This window comes from Delphinus delphis, chromosome 19 (genome assembly GCF_949987515.2).
Source record: "Delphinus delphis chromosome 19, mDelDel1.2, whole genome shotgun sequence".
Classification (NCBI taxonomy): Eukaryota; Metazoa; Chordata; class Mammalia; order Artiodactyla; family Delphinidae; genus Delphinus; species Delphinus delphis.
Window position 1 is genome coordinate 58,023,586 of NC_082701.1, and position 20,172 is coordinate 58,043,757.

At 60.8% G+C, this 20,172-nt stretch overlaps 1 protein-coding gene across 2 annotated transcripts; it reads right to left on the minus strand.

The window, feature by feature from the left end:
* Positions 1-235: 235 nt before the first annotated feature.
* RNF112 (ring finger protein 112) lies at positions 236-5,741 on the minus strand. Of its 2 annotated transcripts, none has more exons than XM_059998335.1 (14): positions 5,518-5,741; positions 5,328-5,368; positions 4,543-4,825; positions 4,215-4,418; positions 3,975-4,103; positions 3,715-3,819; positions 3,241-3,291; positions 2,918-2,974; positions 2,765-2,839; positions 2,541-2,658; positions 2,084-2,250; positions 1,955-2,008; positions 1,760-1,834; positions 236-1,631 (listed from the first exon to the last, which is right to left on the minus strand). In XM_059998335.1, the coding sequence occupies exons 1-14, from the start codon at positions 5,569-5,571 to the stop codon at positions 1,161-1,163; spliced, it is 1,884 nt and encodes a 627-aa protein (XP_059854318.1). In that variant the 5' UTR covers positions 5,572-5,741; the 3' UTR covers positions 236-1,160. The 2 variants fall into 2 exon arrangements, with proteins under 2 accessions (XP_059854318.1, XP_059854317.1); XM_059998334.1 differs by having other exon boundaries at positions 4,215-4,421.
* Between the last annotated feature and the right edge of the window lie 14,431 nt (positions 5,742-20,172).

Genomic DNA, 20,172 nt, shown 5'->3' on the forward strand with positions numbered 1-20,172 from the left:
GAGAGACCAGGGGAGCAGGACCCCAACTCCTAGTGGACAAGCCTGAGCAGATGGCCATGCCCTCAGCCTCTGGCCTGAGCCCTCCTGCCCTCGGATCCCACATCTCTGGAATTTCGGTCTCTCCTCCCATCCACAGGCCCCCGTCATGGAGCACCTTGGCTCCCCGCCCCTGTCCCCAAAGCCCCACGTAGGCTGATTCAGGAGATGTTTCAATAATTTACTGGGAAGCTGACACTCAAGCACACACGTTTTATTTTGCGTATGACGCGCCCATTAATCCTTTGCAGTTGAATAGCCTAGAAGCCCTCCTTGTGGGGCTTTGCTGTCCTCCTGGGGGCTGCATCCAGGTCTCCTGCTAACATGGACGGAGGTGTCTCCCCTAGGCTGAGGGGGGCGGGCATGTTCCATGGATGTGTCCCCCCAGGACTTTCATAGAATCTGCTATGAGGGCTGTCGATGGAGCTCAGAATGCAACTACAGGTGTTTTCTTTGGCTTTTGACCCGTTGCTGGGATGGCATTCCACAAAGAACATGGGCACTGACCAGGCTGGACAAAGGGCACGACCACGAGGGACACGTAAGGGAACCCCATTCCCGGTGCACATGTGGGCTCCCCGGGGCTGCGGGAGAAGGGGGTGGCCCCCGTCCTGCTGGGGTAGCTTTGGAAAGAGTCTCCACTCAGGGGGGCAGGCCACCGTGCACCACCCGGACTCTTTGGCTTTGCCCGGGGGCCCCTCCTGCTCCTTCCCCAGCCTCTTATCAGGGCTCCCAATCTTGAACACCTAGGTCACCCATCCTGGGGCTGCTCCCGCCTCTGAAGGGGAGACTTCCAGAATGGCGCCCGCTTAGCCCCCCTACCATCTCGGGAAATAAGCCAGGGCGGGGAGGGTGGGCCACGATCTTGGCGGGAGACCCTGGGGTCCAGTCTATCTGGGAAGAGAGGCAGGTTAGCAGTCGTCTGCAACGGAAACAGCCCCAGACTCTGTCCAGGCTCACACTCTGCCGCCGGCCCTGAGGTCTCCTCGATTCTCGGTCACCAGTCACCACCCAGATGGGGCGTTCAACCAGGGTGGTGTGGCACACAGGGGCCCTTGGAACAGCGGCCCCCATCCCTCCCCTCCCCCCGGCAGCTCTCCTTCCCTGGAGCATCTGGCGGGCGGTCACTCCTCCTGCAGCAGGGGCGCCCGGTCCCCCTCCTGCACTCTCTCGTCCTCCTCCCTCTCCATGCAGCCCACCGTGGCCGCCAACCCGGCACCCACGCCTCCCCCGACCACAGCTGCCCCCGTGGCCCCCACTGCAGCTCCCGCGGCCACCATCCCAGCTTCTGCGGCCAGCGCCGCGGCGGCCATGCCGGCACCCACCACGCCCCCCGCCAGGCCCATGAGCCCCGCGCCCACGGCGCCGCCCACAGCGGCCAGGTGGCCGCAGAAACGCACGGTGTAGGAGTCCATGAAGGCCTTGGCCTCGGCCTGCAGCTCGGCCTCCAGGGCCTCTAAGGTCTGCTCCCTCCCCGTGCATAGCAAGGCCGCCCCGTGCCGAGCCAGGAGCGCGTCCTTCTGGGTCGACAGGAGGTTCCGCATGGTGTCTGGCAGCACCCGGAGCGCAGAGAATATGCGCTTGGTGGCCACGTCCTGTGATGGACGAGAAAGAAGGGGCCCTGACCTGGAGCCCCGGTGCCTCCCAGCGGACGCCGGCCCCCCCGCCCAAAGACTGGTCCCTCTCCCGCAGGACGCCTGGCCTCCCGGGGCCCGAGGCTCACCTGCTGCCGCAAGTACTCCTCAAACTCCTTCTTGGCAGCCTCCACCGTCCGAAGGTCGTGCAGCTGGGCAGCCATCTGTCCACGGCAAAACCCAGCTGCCTCCCTCCTTTCCCCCGCTGGGCGCTGCCGGGCCCCTCGCTCCATCTCGGGGAGCCCGGCTCGCCTCCCACCCGCGTCCTCCCTGTAGCCCCATACCTCATCCGGAGAGGCGCACCCAGGCCCCGTCCTGCCCATCCAGCCCGAGAGGTTCTGCGGAGACAGCGTCGGGGGGTCAGGGGGGGCGGGGGCCAGCGGGTCTCCTGGGGCTCTGGGGAGCTTTCACACCTTGATTTCCTGAGCCAGCTGCTGCCCCGTGAGCAGGCGTCTGTCCCCCCGGGCCGCGGGGCGCCCCTCGCTCCAGTAGCCCTGGCAGCGGCTCTTGGCATGCAGGGGGGCCGCGCTCAGCACATCGGCCACGTAGGCGCGGAGGTGGCCAGCATCATCATCTGTGTCTGAGGAAGAGAGTCCTCATGCAGAGGTGCCTGGTAAGCAGGACCGGCTTCAGGAAGAGAAAGGGGTGTCGGGAGAGGAGGAGGAGGAGGAGGGGAAGGAGGAGGGGGAGGAGAGGAATAGGGGGAGGAGGAGGGGGAGGGGGAGGAGAGGAATAGGGGGAGGAGGAGGGGAGGGGAGGAGGAGGAGAAGGGGGAGGGGAGGAGGAGGGGGAGGGGGAGGGGAGGAGGGGGGAGGGGAGGGGGAGGAGAAGGAGGGCAGGCCGGGGAGGCTTTGCTCCTGGGACACTCACCTCCCGGGCTTCCGTGGCCTTTGCTCGCCCACCGCCTCCTGGGAGCCGGCAGGAGGCAGCAGCGGGCTCGCCTTCCTTGAAGCAGCCCCTGAACCTTGGGGTATTTGCCGGACGACTTCTAGAGAGGAGTGGGGATGCGCTCTGAGCGCGCTCGCTGACAGGACCCCTCCCCGGCTAACTGACCTTCTGCCCCGTCTACACCTCTGCCCCATCCCCTCCCTCACCTTGATGATGTCGCCTACATGCCCCTGCCCCGCCTTGCTGGGGTGGGATGAGTCACGAACTAAGAGGTCCAGGTGCTGGAAGAGAAGGGGTGCTGATAGCAGCAGCCGGGGTGTCGGAGTCTGGGGTGACAAGTCCAGAAACGGGTATCTCACCTGGATTGGCACCATCCCATAATGCCTGCCCATCACCTCGGCCACGTGGACAAACATCTGGGGATGGGGCACAGGGGTCATGGCTGGGCCACTCCAAGGGCTGTGCCTCCCCTCCCCCTGGGCCACTGGAGGACATCCTCCCGGCTCCTGGCCCCAGGACCCTCCTACCTCTCCCCAACCAGGCACCTCCTGGTTTACCCTGTGCCCCCAACCCCGCAATCCTGCTCCAGGTCACAAAATCCTGGGCCAGAGCTGAAAGGCACCCCTGGCCTCACGGGCAGGGCAGGGACAGGGTTCAGCCCCAAGAGCAGCTGTGTCCTCACCTCCAGATACTCCAGGTCTGTATCCTTCAGCTCCTGGAAGGCCGTGAGGATCTGGAACCAAGGAGAACAAGGTGGAAGGGGGTCTGTGAAGGCAAAGAGACACTGGGAAGACCCCGGTGAGGCAGGACCCCCAGGCAGACCGTGGGGCTCAGGAGGTGCGAGGGACCAGCCCCGGGGACCCCCGCAGCCTGCAGGGCAGGCCCGGCCCGGCCCGAGGGGTGGAGGGCAGGCAGGGGGACGGTCCACAGACCTTCAGCTGCCCCAGGGGCCTCCGACCCACCTTTAGGACCTTCACACTGACTCGAGGCGCCCCCTCGCAGGGGCGCCCCAAGAACCTGCGGGGATCCCAAACACAGGGGCCTCCGGGGTAAAGGTCCCGGTCCCCGGGGCTTGGAGGGCCAGACCCGGCTAGGATGGCCCTAGTGTGGGTGGCGAGAGCGGAGCAGGGCAGGCAGAGGGGCTGGGGGGCCTCACCTGGTAGGAGCTCAGCATGGAGGTGAGGGCGCAGAGCCGGGTCCTCGTTTCCCTGCTCAGTTCAGGGCTCATGGCATCCCCCGTGTCCACCAGGAACACGGCCACCTGTGTGGAGGCAGGGGTGCACACTGAGGGGTCAGCCTGCCGCGCCCCCCAGGTGCCTCTGCCCGCCCCATCTTCTCGTCCCAGCCCCCAGAGATTTCCTGCCCGATTCCCCTCTCCATGAGCCGGTCTGGACTCCTCTGCCCCTCCCCGCTCACCTTCCTCCCCTCCTTCCCCAGCAGGAAGGGATGACTCCACATCCAGAGGCCCCTGGTGAGGCTGTTGGCTCCCCACCGGAAGCCCTGCCCGGAGCACCCTTCCCTCGGCCAGCCGCCCTCGCCGGGCTCCTGTGGGGCAGAGAAGCAGAGCATCCGTTGGCCCATCTGGCCCCCTCCCCTCCCCAAGCCAGGCTGGGTCCCTGCCCCTGCCCCCAGCCCCCGGCCCAGCCCCGCCCTCACCAGGCCAGGCAGGCCCTGAAGCAGGTGGTTTAGGAGGAAGGTCTTCCCTGAGTGCCGCTCTCCCAGGACGGCAAGGAGGCAGACGGGGGTGTCCCTGGCCAGCGGGTGCTTCAGGCAGCGGTTGACGGCCCCCATCCTCAGGATGAGGCCACCGGAGGCGTTGACACGCACCAGCAGCAGCGGCTGGGCCCTCACCGCGCAGGTCTCCTGGGCCCGGAGATAGGGCTCCCTGAGCTCCCAGGCTGGGGAGCGTCCCCCCGAACTCCACCTCCCTCCATGACATCCCAGTGTGAGGTCAAAGCCCCCGGCCGGGAGGAGGCCTGCGCACCTGCAGCGCGGTGGGCAGCGGCCTCCGTGGCAGGAGCCTCATCCTCTCCCCCAGGCCCCGGAGGCCCTTCTGCTTGCAGGTCTTGCGGCACTCGGGGCAGCAGGGCGGCCCGCAGCCGGGGACACGGTGGGTGCTGAAGCACCGCGGGCAGAAGTCGTGGCCACAGTCCAGAGAGATGGGCTCGCGCGGCCTCTCCAGGCAGATGGAGCAGGCGGGCGGCTCCCGGGACGCCACAGGTCGGGACCCCAGCCCCAGGTCCAACTTGGGGAATGGTGCGTGGGACCTGGGGGTGGTGTGCAGGGCGCGGGGACCCCAGGGCAGCAGTCAGAGGGAGCCTGAGATGGGGAAGCCTGGAGGGAGCTGTCTTGGGCAAGTTCCCGCCCAGGTCTGCCCCATTTCTAACGGTCCAGGAGGGAAGGATGGGGTGAAGAGACAAGATGGTGCACCCTGCCCGGAGCCTGGCACAGACGCCCACGGAAATCCTCCCCCATGGCCTCCTGCTGCGAGGGGAGGGGGGGGTCCCTCCAGGGGTCAATGACCTCTACATACCCCAAGAGGATCCTTTCTACTACCTCCCTCGGGCAGCGGGGACCATAAGGAGAGGCCTCCCGGGGGGCAGCAGGCGGCTCTTGGAAGATTCCAGCTCTGAGCTGGCATCTGCCTCGCTGCAGCACCCACCTGGTTTTCCCATCCCTCCCTCCACAGCCTGGTGGACCCAGCCTCGTGCTCCCTCCCCTGGGACAGGTATCCAGGCCCCAGTCCTGCCGCCAGGCCCTGCCACTTACCAACTGTTGCTGCTGTTGCCCATGAAGCTCTGTTTTCTCTCCTTGGAGAGACAATTGGGGAGAAAAACAATCCCAAAAATGTTATTTAGAAGGGAATCCAGACTTCTATCTTCATCCTGGATTCCAGGTGCCCCCATCCTCCCTCTGCAGACCCAGTCCCCACCCCCAGGTCTCAGGACCAAAGACTCGCCTGTTTGCCAAGCCGGTGACAAAAGGAAATGACTGACAAGGCAGACCTCGGCATGGGAGGCTGGCGTGGGGAGAGGGTCCAGGAGAGGGTCCAGGGAGAGGGTCCGGGAGCAGGCAGGACACCCAGGAGACCTTTGGCGGCGCTGAGGCTGGCTTCCCTCCCGGAAGGGCTGGCGGAGCTGTGGCCAGTGGAGGCTGGGGGGGTCTCCCCAGAGGACACAAGTCGGCAGGGCTGGAAAATGGATGTGACAGTCGGGAAAGAGGAGGCTGCCTCTGGACTCACCCCAGGGGGAGGAGACAGGACTGCAGGAACCAGGGCTCCGGAGGGAGGGACAGAGCCGGGCCCAGAATCCCTGGCAGAGGCTGGGATGCAGGCAAGCCGGGGTGGTGAGTCGCCATGGAGACGGGAGGGAAAGATAAGGACAGGGAGGGGGAGGGTGGATGGAGAGGAAGCCATATGGGTGCGCGGTAGACACGGGACTAGGCTGGCACTGCCCCTGCTGGCCCAGCGGGGTTCTTCCGGGGCCACCGGGCAGGGGGTGTAGAAGGCAGAGCTGGGGGAACGGGGAGAAAGCATGACCTATGCTGACCTAGAGCCACGATGGCCTCCTTCCTCCCATGGATGGTCTCTGTACTGGGCGCCTGCCAGGTGCGGGGCCCGTGATGCCACCCCACGGCCTGTGCGTGATGCCACCCCGCTGCCTGCGCGCCCCTCCCTCCAGGCTGTCCCAGCTGCGGCTCTCCTCAGCGCCCTGGGCTGTTCTGACGTCGGCTGCGTGTCCCCTGGTGTCTTCCTCCTCCAGTGACTTTCACCCTCATTCAAGCTTGTGACAGTTACCCCTGGCCCTTCTAACTGCCTCTCACCTGGGCTCCTCCCATCCACCCCCCAGTTCGCGGCCAGCCCAGAGCCCTGAGCACAGCCGACCCCTCGCTGCGCAAACACCTGCCACGGCTCCCTAGTCCCATCGGATCGAAAGCCAAAGTTCCTGGTCTGCCTGAGCCTTCCTCGGCAGCCCTCCCTCCCCCGCCTCCACACCTTTGCCCAGTGTTCCCTGTGCCTGCGGTGGGGCCCCCATCCCTCCTGAGACCCTCGCAGGCCCAGCTCAGGGGCCGCCCCTCCCGCCTGGATGTGATCTTGCCCTCAGGTGGCCTGTGGCTTGTGGACCTGACCCGTGATGGGCTCTGGAGCCGGGCTGATCCGGCTCAACTCCTAGCTGACCCCTGCGAGCCGGGCCCCAGGTGCTGCCTTTCACTTCTCTGAGCTCTGGGGTGTCACGATTACATACGGAAAGCCACTTGCCCGGGGCTAAGAGTTATTCTTAAACCAGGATGCAGGGGGGTGGGATGGGACTCCTACCCTGCAGGCGGTCAGGTGAGACCACTGTCAGCAGGCAGGGATGCCCCTGCAGCCCGGGCTGGGTCTTGCTTCCGGGGACGGAGGGCCTCTTAATCAAAGCAGAGACTCGAGCCCTCAAGGGGTTGAGAGCAAAGCCTCACTGCGCGGGGGCGGGGGGCGGGGTTCAGGGCCGTGTCCACTGCTCTCCTTCGAGGCCAAGTAGGTTTTCTCGGTCACGCGGCCTCACATCCCTGGCAGACAGATGCGGGGAGAGAGCCTGGGCGCCTGACTCACGTGCACTCCAACCCCTGCCCTGTCCCAGCGTGAGACCCGGGAAGGGACTGACCTCTGGGAGCCTCCGTTTTCTCATCGCCAGGCAGAGATGTGGTAAAGCAGACGGGCACCCAGCCTTCCCCCAGCAACACTCCCTGGGCACCCGGACTTCAGGGCACGTGTCCCACTGTGGGACAGGCCCCTGGTGGCCTGGCTCCAGCCCCTGACCTCCTGACCTCTGTTCCAGCTTCTGGGCTGGGAGGAGGGGGCTGGGGTGGGGCCAAAAATCCAGTCTCCAGACGGGGACCCTGTTTGGGGTGACTCTGGTTCCCCGGATGCAGGCAGGAGCTGCTTCACCAACCCTGGTGCACACGCACGCACACATATACGTGCACACACACACACATGTGCACACACACACACATGTGCCCTTCACATCAATTCACACACACACACACGGTCGGCACACTCCTCCTCACCCGCACTGTGCACACGTGCCTTCACTGCCCTCCCTTGCCTGTGGACCCCAAACAATCATGCACACACGTGAACACACCACACTTAGACTCACAACTGCACACGAACCTCCGCACACACGCATATGCTCACTCATGAATGCTCACGCAAACACATTCACGTGTGCACCAAGGCCTTCACGCCCGTGCACACTTACACTCGAGCTCACAGTCCCACAGGGACACACACACGCTCGTACCCACAGGCACACGAGCTCACCCTCAACCTCACAACCTATGAGGAGGTACTGTTTCACTCTCATTTCACAGATGACAAAACTGAGGCCAGAGAGGTTAAGTCTCTCTCCAAGGTCACACAGCTGTGAGTGACGGTGCTGGAATCCCGACCCAGGCCGTCAGTCCGCCCACCTAGCCACCCAGCCACCCCTGTATCCGTCCATCTTCTCATCCATCAGCCTCCAGCGTGTCTGCCCATCCAGTCATCCGTCCTTACACTTCTCCGTCCAGAGGACAGGTATTTACTGAGCACATCACACCCGGCAGGACGCAGGCCCTGAGTACAGGCTGGTGGACACTTGGGGTGCCTCCAGTCGAGCAGGGGAGGAAGAAGGGTCCCTAGACGAGTCCTGAGGGACACGCTCTCTGCCGAGGGCTGTGGGGAGAGGCGGCTGTGAGCACGGAGCGAAGGCAGGGCACTGGGGTCTGGACACGTGGGGAGGTCGGGCCTGAAGGATGAACAGCAGTGGCAGGCAAAGGTGCGGCGGGTGGGAGGGCAACGGCACGGAGACGGAGACGGAGAGGGGAAGGAGGGGAGGCTTGGGGGCGGGGCACGCGGGCCCCGCCCTGTGGAGCCACAGGCCTCTGGGTGCTGTCAGGTGTGCTGAGCCCCGGACTTGGCTGCCTTCACGCCCAGGACTCTCCGCCCCTGCCCTCACCCAGGCCTCACCCAGGCGCGTCCGTGCCAGGCCGCCTCGTGTGAGCACCGGAGACCCGGTCGGGCCACTGTCGGGGGAGGAGGACAGGGTCCTGGAGCCGTGGGATGACAGAGCTGGAGGGAGGTGCCCTGTTCGGCTGCCACCTTCTAGCTTCGAATAAAGACCAAGGTGAAGCCAAGCATGGTGTGGAATTCCTGCTTTTGTGGAGAGAAAACAAGGTTTCTACTTCCTGGATGGTCCCTCCCAGGGCCACCAGTCCCCTCCCATCAAGGTGGCCCCCGCCCTGCCCTGAGACAGCCTCTGGTATTGAAAGGCCCCCTCCACGCCCCCCCACCATCACCGCTGGCCATCGTTACACGTGGTGTGTAGTTTCCACCTCTGTGTTCGGAGCTGGTGGGGGGCAGTCAGCAGAGGGGCGCCCAGGCCAGCCCTGAACCCTATGCTGGGCAGGACACAGTCCAGGCGCTGGCGAGGCCAGGCCCACTGTGGCTGCCCAGGACCCTGACCCTGACCCTGGCTCCGCTCCCTCTCCTGCCAGCTGCCAGGGACTTCCCATCGCAGCAGGAAAGTCCCGAGTCCCTAGCCTCCCATTCGGAACCCCCCGCACCAGCTCATCCCCGGCTTCCTGAAATAATTTTCAGGATAGAACCACCATCGGACACCTGCTTAGCAATTTAGGGTCACGATGTCTTGACAAGAGCTGCCTTCACTGATTCCCACAGCACAGAGACAGCCCGGCGTCTCGAACTGGGAAACAGGCTTGGGCGCGGGGCGACCGTCCAACTGGGTGAGGCCCCAAGTCTGGGCTTCACTCAGACTTGGGGCCGCTGAGGATCAGTCTTGCAGGATGGGTGGGAGTTAACCCCCCTTCGTGAAAGGTGCTGGGTGAGGATGGGTGTTCCAGGCATGGGGAGCAGCCTGTGCAGAGGCCAGGCTGGGGTCAGTGCTGGGGAGTAGGGCAGGGTCCGGGGACCGAGGTGGCGGTCCGCAGAGCACAGACATCGGAGGGACATGGGGCAGATTTCAGACTTTCCTCGCATGACAATGGGACCCGTAAACGATTCTAAGCAGGAGGTGTGTTCTGGAACCATCGCTTTGCCCACACAGACACACTGCAGGAGACCTGGCTGCTCTGGGTGGCATCTAACTGGGCCTGAAACCCATCCCCGAGGGACAGCCGTCCAGAGCATCGCTAAGTTTCGCTGTAACAGACAGCAGTCAGAGTCACACAGAAGCTTCCACGGCCTGGGGCGGCCCAGTGACATGTGCTGAATGTCAGGAAAGGAGTAGAGAAGCCACAGTTCCAACACGGGGGACAGGAAGGTGGGCTGCAGGGGCAGCACACACAAGACGGGGGCACTCATTGATGTGGTGACAGCAAGCGACAGCAGTGAAGCTGGAAGCCCCCCCAGCGCCTTTCTGAGGTTCGCACCAGTGGGTGGGCGGTCCTTGGCGGCTGGCGGCCAACCAGCCCTCACACACCATCTCCCCCCAAACCCGAGCCCAGACCTGGCTCCCGGCCCCTCCCCCCGCGCCACCCCATTCAGACTCCCAGCCGCCCACCAGGTCTGGAACATCCAGGCAGTGGGCCAGGACGCTGAGGGACAAGGCCGCCTGGGCCCTGAGGAGCAGACTCCCCACCAGACTCCGCCCAGCTGGACCCAGGCCCCCAGACCCCTCCAAGGTGAGAGGCAGCGCCTTGCAGCTGGACAGCCAGCCAGACTGAATGGGGCCGGGGGCCCCTGCTGTCCAGGCCTCTATATCCAGACCTCTACTGGCCAGGTGGCCTAGACGAAGGCCACCCCCCAGATGGGCCGGACCAGCTGGAGGGCCCTGGACAGCACCCAGGCCTTGGCTCAAACACCAACCCTGCCCAGCTCACCGGGCCCGGTCACTCCCCTCACTCAAGCTCAGTGTCCCAGCAGTAAAACTAAAGATAATCACTGCCGTGTGGGGTTATTGCGGAGAGCCCGGCATGCAGCTGCTGCTTAATACACGTCAGCTGCTGATGAGCCATGGCGGCGAGCCTGGGCTCACCTCACTGTGCCCGCGTCTCCCCAGGCGCCTGCCCCCTGCCTGGGCTCTCAGGCCTCCCTCCTGGGGCCTGTGAAATTCCTACAGAGGCAGAACCTTCCGGGGTACTTAGGTCATGAGGACGAGGCCCCACAGATAAAGTACTGTTTCAGCAGTTTACTGCTGCTAAGAATGGTCGCACATATTCACTGGGCTCCTAAAATACGCTGAGTCCTTTAAACAACAGGCTCTCCAGTTCTCCCCGATTTCCTCTAAAGGTGGAGACGTTGCTCCACTTTACAGATGAGGAAACTGAGGCTACCCAGGTGCTCATAGCCACGCCCGCCTTCCGCTGGCCTCCCTCCCTGACTCTTTCTCTCTCACACACACAACGTTCCCCCTTCCTCTCTCAACCCCTCCCTGGGCAGAAGCTGCAGCCAGGAGCTCAGCTAGCCACCACGTAGCCTGTCTGCTGACAAAAGGAGTGTGGAGTGAGATTAGGTTAACAGGAAATGACCAGCTGACCCTGAGGTCAGGAAGGAGGGTGTCCAAAGGCTGGAGTTTGCTTCTGCTTTCCGACACTGAGTCTGGCAGCAGAAAGAGCAGGAGTCCCCACCCAGATCGGAGCAGCCGGTCCAGACTGCTCGGTCCCGGTGGCCCTCCTGCTGCCAGAGGCGCGGAGGTGGGCAGCTGAGAGGCCTGAGCAGGCTTGGGAGCTGCCCACGGGGCTCGGGCCAGCCCTGCCCATCCACAGTGGCCACCAGGGACAGACCAGGGCCTGAGAGCCTCAGCCACCCCTCCCTCCGCCACCTCTCACACACCTACCCTCCACCCCCAGCCAGGCCGGTTTTGGGGTTTTTTTAATCTATCTATTTATTTATTTTTGGCTGCGTTGGGTCTTCGTTGCTGCACGTGGGCTTTAGCTGGGGGGAACATAAAACGGTGTAGCCACTCTGAAGAACACTCCGGCAGAGTGGTCAGAACCACCTTACGACCCAGCCATTGCACTCCTGGGCCTTTTCCCCAGAGAAATGCTCCCACAGAATGTTCACACAAAAACGTGTACGTGAATGTTTACAACAGCTTTATAAACAAAGCTTACGGCAAAACACTGGAAACCACCCAGCTATCCTTCAACAGGTAAATGATTAAACAAAGCAGCAGGTCCAAATGGAGAGCACAGCTCGGCAATAAAGGGGAAGGAACTAGTGACACAGACAGTGACCTGGACGCATCTCCAGAGAATTATGTTGGATGAAAAAAGCCAAGCCCGACAGGTTAGATGTTGTATGATTCCATTCATATGACATTCTTGAAGTGACAAATTACAGAAATGGAGACCAACTGGTGGTTGCTGGGAGGGCTAAGGAGCGGGTCGGGGTGCAGGGAAGTGAGTGTGCGCATCATGGGGCCGCAGGACGGACCCTGCTGTCCTGGAAACGTCCTGCATCTGACTGAATCCATGTCGTTATCCGGGTTGTGATACTGAAGGACAGTTTTACAAGATGTTCCCATTGGAGGAAACTGGGTACAAGATACCTGGGCTCTCTCTGTATCAGTTTGTACAACTGTATGCAAATCTACCATTACCTCAGGATTAAAAGTCTAAGTTAAAAACAAAAGTAAATAACAATCTAAAGGAAGGGTGTCCCTTCCTGCTTAAAATTGGACACCGCCTTTCTGTGGCCGGTAGGGTAGTCTAATGCTCCCTCCCCACGTGGCCTGCTCACCACCTCGAGTCCCCCCCCCACAGCCCTCCCCTCCTCCAGCCCCTCGCTCACTCCTCCCAAGCTCAGAGCCACCTTGCCCGAATCTCAACCACCGCGAGCGGCCCAGAGAGGCCCCTCAGCTGACCACGCTCCCTCCGCCGTCCAGCCACTCCTTCTCATCCTCAGGACTCTGCTGAGACTCCCGGCCCCCTGCGTGGCCCTCCCGGGGCAGCGGTCCCCTTGCTTGCCCAGCACACAGCCCCTCAGGGGCCACACGCTGGGCCTGCACGGAAGGCTGCCGCTGCATGTGTTGGTGGGACCCCAGGACGATCCCGCGAAAGAGCCCCTGTCTGCTGAGGTGCCCTGACTCAGTGCGGTCAACAAGCCCAGAGGGCCACCAGCCCAGCCCCCGGGCAGAAGCACAAAGCTAGGGGGAGTGGGGCTTTGTCCATGAGCGTCCACAATGAGCCAGGCTGGAAATGACGCAAATGCCCACCACGGGACAGTGGTAAGCAAAGGCGGGGGGGTGGGGGGAGGCCTGCATGCAGTGAGGCCCCAGGGAGCACAGCTCAGACGTGAGGGTCCCCATGGTCTCCAAGGAGCACATGGAGCTTCACCTCTGCGGTCACATCCACTGACTCTGACCAAGTGAGAAAGGAAAACTGACATCCAAAAATGTGTATCTGGGGGCTTTCCTGGTGGCGCAGTGCTTGGGAGTCCGCCTGCCGATGCAGGGGACGCGGGTTCGTGCCCCGGTCCAGGAGGGTCCCGCGTGCCGTGGAGCGGCTGGGCCCGTGGGCCATGGCCGCTGGGCCTGTGCGTCTGGAGCCTGTGCTCCGCGGCGGGGAGGCCACGGCAGTGAGAGGCCCGTGTACCGCAAAAAAAAAAAAAGTGTGTTTGGGACTTCCCTGGTGGCGTAGTGGTTAAGACTCCGCACTCCCAACACAAGGGGCCCGGGTTCAATCCCTGGTCCGAGAACTAGATCCCACACGCATGCCACAACTAAGGAGCCCGCCTGCCGCAACTAAGATTCGACACAACCAAATAAATAAAATAAATAAATAAATAAAATAAAATAGTATCCCTACTACAAGACAAAAATTTTTAAAAAAACACAAAAACGTGTATTCATCAATTTGCTTAAAATAACAATAATAAATCATCATGTGCTTACATAAATAACATATTTCCATAAAAATAACCATATTTCCCGACACAGAAAAACAGTGAGAAGGACGGTGCCAGCTCGCCTGACCGTGAGTCTCTGTGCCCTGGCTGCATGGGAGCAGCCGGGCTCTCGCGTCTTGTTCTTCGTTCAGTCTCGAGAAGCCTCATGTCGCAGGCTCTGCAAACTCTACCCCACTCCCCGGAAAACCAGGGCAGAGAGTGCAGACAACACACTAGCATTTTTACTGCAAAACTCCTTCCGATCTCTCAGACACCCTGAAGGGGCCTGGGAGACCCTCAGGGACCCCAGATGACACTCTTGAGAACCACGACATAGAACTAGAAAACAACAACACGCTATTGTGTTGAGCGAAAAACCAGACGCCCGAAGAATATGTGCTGAATGATGCCATTCATAGGAGGTTTGGGAACAAGCAAAACCACTGGAAGATGAGAGCAGTCAGAAGAGTGTCTCCCTCGGGCTGGGGAGGGGGACGCACACACGGGACCTTCTGGGGGCTGGAAACCTTCTGCCTCCCGACCTAGGGGCGGTAACACAGCAGTTCACCCAGGTAAGGCTTGGTGGAGCTGCACCCCTGCCCACGTGGTCACTAACCTCAATGAAAAGGAAAACTGTGACAGCAGGCTGATACGCCTTGGACTCGGCTTCAGCTTCGTCAGAAACGCCAGGACGTGCCCACCCTTCAGTTTGTAAGGATTAGAGGCCATGTGGGGGTCCCAGCCCCCAAGGGCATGCCCGCTCCCCATTAGAGCCAAGATCACCCTGGTGCAGCCAGGGCAGACCTGGGAGGTCACGGGACACCCACTGGCAAGGCCACCGCTGGACCAGGGAGACCGGGGGCCCTTCCCCACCCCTCCTGGCCCCGCTCTGCTGGGTGCTGGGCAGGGCACCTGCCCTGCGCTCTCACCGGGTCTGCATCAGGCAGGGGCATGACAACCAGCTGGGGATTTTCTTACCCCAGTGAGTCTGTCTCTTGACTCAAGACCAGCTCTCTTTGTAGGAAAAGAGAAGAACGGGCTCTTATTTCTGCCTCAGGCAAGAAGCAGACTTGGTGTAACCACAGAAAGACAATTAGGAACTGGGCCTTGGAATTCTCCACGGCCCTCCCTTCCCAATGTTTACTATTACACAAGCCAAAGTCTGTCCTGCATCAACACTCCTCTGACCCTCTCCTGCGTCCCCACTTGTCCTCTCTGCCCGGCCAGCCAGCTGGCGCCCGTCCCTCAAATGCAGCTGCACACTCCCACCCCAGGGCCTTTGCAAGTGCTGCCTCTTTAACTCAGACTGCTCTTCACTCGAATATCCTCACAGTTCCCTCCCTCTGCCCCCCGCCCCCACCCCGCGGGTCTTCATTCCAGGGGTCTGCGCTCCAATTGGCCCCTCTCCCCAGCATCTGTCAGTGAGTCTCTATCAGGGCCCACCCATCTCGTGTCTATAAACAGCCTCGGGGGCAGAGGTGAAGACTCCTGTCTGAGCCCACATGGTTCCCAAAGCCTGAAATGTTTCGTGTCTGGTCGTTTACAGCACAAAGCTGCTGACCCAGCCTTAGTTCCTCCTGGCCTCTCACCGAGCCTTCCCGGTCCCAACTTCCCTAACTTCAATCACCTTCCATCACCAGCTCAAGTGTGTCTTGTTTTCCCTCATTACGTTCGTCCCCACCCAGCAGGCTGCCAGCCGACCCCTGCGTCCTGCTTGTCATCTTGTGCGTCCCCTCCCCGACGTGGGCAGGTGGTCCACCGGGTCTACTCCTGCGTGCATCCCGGTCACCCCGGGGCAGAAGCGCGCCAGGCCCTGGAGACGGATGCTGAGAGTGCGGGTGTCCATTTCCCTCCCCCTAAACTTCCCACATCGTGAGCGCCGGGAAGGGGCACACTGTTCCACGTGGTGACTGGCGTGGAGCAGGCGCCCCATAAACACTGAGGGATGCAGGGGTGCACATGCGTGAGGACGTGCGTGTGCGTATGTGTGTGTCTGTGCTTGGTCAGAACCGACAGTGGTGACGAGGACCCTTGCTAGACAGAATTCTGTGCCCGTCGGTCCTTCCCATCGGGAGGAATGACACATGGGACGAGAGTCCGGGATTCCAACCCCACGCTCCTCCACTCTGTGGTTTTTACTAAATCATCTCCAGGAAGGAGTGTGAAGTGCAGGGTGCTTCCAGAAAGCAACACCACCCTTGTTCCAGCCTGCCGGCCTCCCCGTGCTGTGTGCAGACCCCCTGCACCTGCCCTGCCTCTCCCCTCGCCATCGCCCCCCAGCGGCACCCTCTCCGGGGTGCTGGGCCCCAGAACCCAGGCTTCTTCTCTCCAGCGGGGGCCGGCGCCTGGGCAGACAGCTGCTCCCGCCCCAGCAACGGCACCTCAAGGTGGGGGCGGGGGACGAATCAGTGGAGCGTGGAGGAACTCTAGGGCAGGAAAACTATTCTAGACGATGCTTCGATGGTGGATACGTGTCATTATACGTTCATCTAAGCCCACAGAGTGTACAGCACCAGCAGTGAACCCTCACGTTAACTATGGACTCTGGGTGAGGATGGCGAGGTGTGGGTGCAGGTCCCGTCTGGTGGGATCGTTGCTGGGGGGCCGTGTGCGCGTCGGGGCGGGGGGTACACGGGAAACCCCTGTGCCTTCCTCTTGGTTTTGCTGTGACCCTAAAAGTACTCTAAAAAACAAAGTCTGGTATTTTTAAAGGAGCAACTGTTGAACTGTGTGGTTACAGCGCATGGATTTTACGACCTGTAAGTTATACTCCTGCAACCGAGCAGCAAGGACCCTATGGGGCCTTCCCAGGAAAGGCCGTCCGAGACCATGACCTCTGCCTGCCTCTTGTTGGCAGAAAAACTTTAGCCTCCTGGGCTTTCCCTGAATTCCAAAGAATAAATTTAATCAGAGAAATGAGAAAATGCAGAAACAAAGGAAAAAAGTCAAGTAAGACGAAATAATAATAGTTTAGCCATCAAACAAGTCAAGGACCTTTAGTTCCTCCTCAAGGGCTGTAGATAACATCCTGAGCCGTATCCTTGAGCTGTTTTGCAGATACCGAAACCCCCCCACCAGGTGGAAGAAGTTAACTGCATGCTGACCACCAGCACGTAGACCCCAGACAGGTTGGAACCAGAAGGTTGACTGAGATTCCGGAAACATCACCCTTTTATCTCACCACCAACCAATCAGAATAATGTCCAAGAGCTGGTCACACACCCCTCGACCCCCTCCTTCACTCTGTCTTTATAAACCCCCCCTGAAAGCCCTGAGGGAGTTCGGGTTCTCCTTGTGGCCCTGAAGTTAACGCTGCACTTTCCTTCACCACAACCTGGTGTCAGCAGGTCGGCTTTAACACTCGTGGGCGAGCACACCTGAGTTTGGTTCAGTACCACCCCCATAAATCATTTTTAGAATTAAAAACGGAGATGGAAAATGCCAGAGAAAAGATAAGAACAAGTAAGGATCCATTCGGGAGGCCCAGTATCAACTAATAAAGTAATTGGGAAGAGAACAGAGAAAACGGAGGGGAAGGAAACAGGAATGAAAAGGTGACAGAGAAAAACTTACCCAGGAGGAGGACACAAGCCTCCCCGTGTGGAAGGGCCACCAAGTGGCCACACGGCGAAACAGGAGGAGCCACCGGACTCCTCCGACACCAGGGTGGACGCTGCTGCTCTCCAAAAAGGGCCTTCAAGCACCCTTTTACCCCGAAGATGTGCACCCATTCATTGATTACATTAAAACCAAATCCCCAAACCTCCATCTGTGTTTCCTTCCCAGCACACAGCATCCACACAATTCACACATCGAAATGAAGCCACGCTCTTAAGTTACATGAGCCCCAGACACCCCAACCCCAAAGGCCTCCGGGTCCACCTCGAAGGTCTGAGCCCAGCACCAATCCACCCCCCCCCGTCCCCCATGCGTCTTCTCTCGGCCACATTCTGAGCTCCGCCACTGAACTTGCCCCAAACCAGAACAAGGTGGGGGAGGGATGACACCAAATCCCTCCTAATTTCCTCCCTTTCAAGAAGGAAAACACGGGAGGGAAGGAGCCCACACCCCGGACGGCCCCCATCAGTCGGGACCCATGCTGGTGACACCTCTCCCGCGTGGCCCCCTCCCCGCCCCCCTGCCCACCACACACCTGTCATCACGGCACCTTCTCAAGTTCTCCCCTCTGGCTCCAGGACGGCTGAGGTTGTGTGTCTGTTCACCGCTGCCTGCACGGGGGTTATGGGCTGGCCTGTGTCCCCCGAAAGCCACCTGCTGAAGCCGACCTGCTGAAGCCGACCCCAGGGCAGGCCTGACGCAGTCTGACCTCACACCCCAAGGGACACCACACCCTCGTCCTGCGGTAAACCACCAGGGCCCTGCCCCTTCCCGCGGCCTCTGGGGAGGGGCCCGGGGCCGGCAGCTCGGCCAGACCCCTCCTTCCTTCCGACAGGCAGCCCAGTCTCCCTCGGAGCTGCTCATTCCGCCTGGGTTGGAGGACGTACCCTCTGCTGCAGGAGACGTGGGGGTCTCGTCCTTAGCTGTGGTCTGAGACACTCCACAGGCTGCTGGGCTTTCAGGACAAAACCAAAGACCTTTGTCAATCAGAGTCCTGGCTGGAAACTAAGGCAGACTCAGCTGTTTTATAGAGCATTCCATGAAGGGATGGTCACCTGGATGTGGGCCTTAAGGAAACCAGCATGGGGGGCGTCAAGGCACCCGGGGCCCTCCTGGGCTGCAGGGATAAGGGGAGGAGATGGGTTGTCAGGGCCAGTGAAGGGGTTATGGGGGGAGCCGTCCCTGGGGGTGCGGAGGGAGCACAGCCATGAGCAGACTGCGGTCCTGGGCGGGACAGGGCCTGGGGGGAACACCCGAACCTCTCTCCCCACTTGTCCTGCCAGTGCCTCCCACTGGCCGAATCCTGCTGGAAGCTGGGGCCACAGGAACAGTGATGCCCTGGGGACAGAGCAGGACAGAGAAAGGTGGAGTGGAGAGGCGAACGCCAAGGAGGTGGGCAAGAGACCCATGCAAGGCCCATGGGATGGGAGCCCTCACCTCCTTGAACCAGCTCTGCAGCAGACAGGCCTGCCCAGCGGGCAGCAGCGTCCTGACAGACCGTCCCCTCCATGCCCACCACTCTGCAGCCTCGGAGCCCCTCACTGCCACCCACCCCCACTCAGGCAGCCACCTGCCCTGACAACGCCGGTCAGAGAAGCCCCTCACCTACCGCAGGGGCGTCTTCCTCAGACCCCTAACAATGGGCAGAGCGAACCAGGCGCCAGGAGGGCCAAGACCCAAGCTCAGGGCTTGCGGCCCAAGCGGAGCCAACGTGACTCAGCACCTCGCCTGCAAGGTCACCACCGCCAACCAGCCTGGGACCCGGGACCAGGCTCCTCCAGGTGACCAGCACCCCAAGAACGGAATGCCCCTGCCCCTGCTCGAGTTAGCCCCTCCCTAAGTGGAGCCCAGGGCCGTGCATTACGTTAGCTAAACCAACCAACTGCACCCTCATTCCAGGCAGGGGGACCCCCAGACACGGGAAGAAATTTCCATGCTGGGCAGCCAATAAACTTGCCCACTGATACGGGTCCCTTTCAGTGCGTCCAAGGGTTTCCCTCAGACACTGTCTTCAGAGGGAGGACTGACTCACGGTACCTGTGGCCAAATTTCTTTCCCTGAAGAGTTAAACCAAGCCTCAACCACACCCAGCAAGCACAGTGCCTGCTTTGCACACCCACATATATTAAGTTTTTAAGAAAAAACTAATAGGCAAACTATGGCTGATATGACATCATTGCTTAATTCTTTCTCTTGCCTTTTTTGTTTTTGGTTTGTGTTCTTTTGGTTTTGGCGGGGGAGGGGTTCCTATGTTTATTAGTTGTACTCAGCAGAAGTCTTTGATACTTGACTTAGGACATGTTTTATTATTTGTTTTGATGACTGATTTTTCATTATTTTCCTTTCTGTAGCCTGTGCTAAAATTAGCTGGCATTTGCTGAAAAGAGAGATGTTTTGGAATTAGATTCAGCTGTGTGTAACAGGAAACAACCAAAGAGGCTTAAACTAGATAGAAGTTTCTTTCTCTGCCATGTAAAAGAGGGCTGGAGAAGGGCAGTCCAGAGCTGGCTTTGGACCTGCTCCACGATCCCCCCTGATCACCTCCCACCACCCCCTGAAGGGGCCTCCTCCTCACTGTCCAAGGTGGCAGCCAGAGCGCCAGCCATCATGCCCAGGAACAGGACAGAGGACCGGAAGAAGAGGGAATAGCTGCTGCCTTTGCACCACATCTGTTTGCATTTTCTTGGCCAAAATTCAGACATGTGGCTTCACCAAGGGAAGCTGGACAATCAGGCCAGCTAAGAATCAGGACCTCACTACTCAGGACTAAGGGAAGAATGGCTATCGAGAGGAAGGCTACCATCTCCTCCACAGACAAGGATAAAAATCACATTTAAGGCAATCCGTTCACGGAAGAACAACTACTACATTTATGATGACGACAGCACATATTTACTGAATAGTTAACAATTGTGGGCCCTGTGCTAGGCGCCTCGTATCTGTTACCCAATCCTCACACAGGCCTCTGAAGGACAGACCATGACCACACTTGCTCTACAGATGAGCAGACCGAGGCACAGAGAGGCTAGGTGACTTGTCCAAGGTCACCCAGCTAACAGGTGGCACAACGTGGATCTGAATGCAGGCAGCTGGCTCCAGGTCCCCCAGGACAACTCTCACCAGCACTTA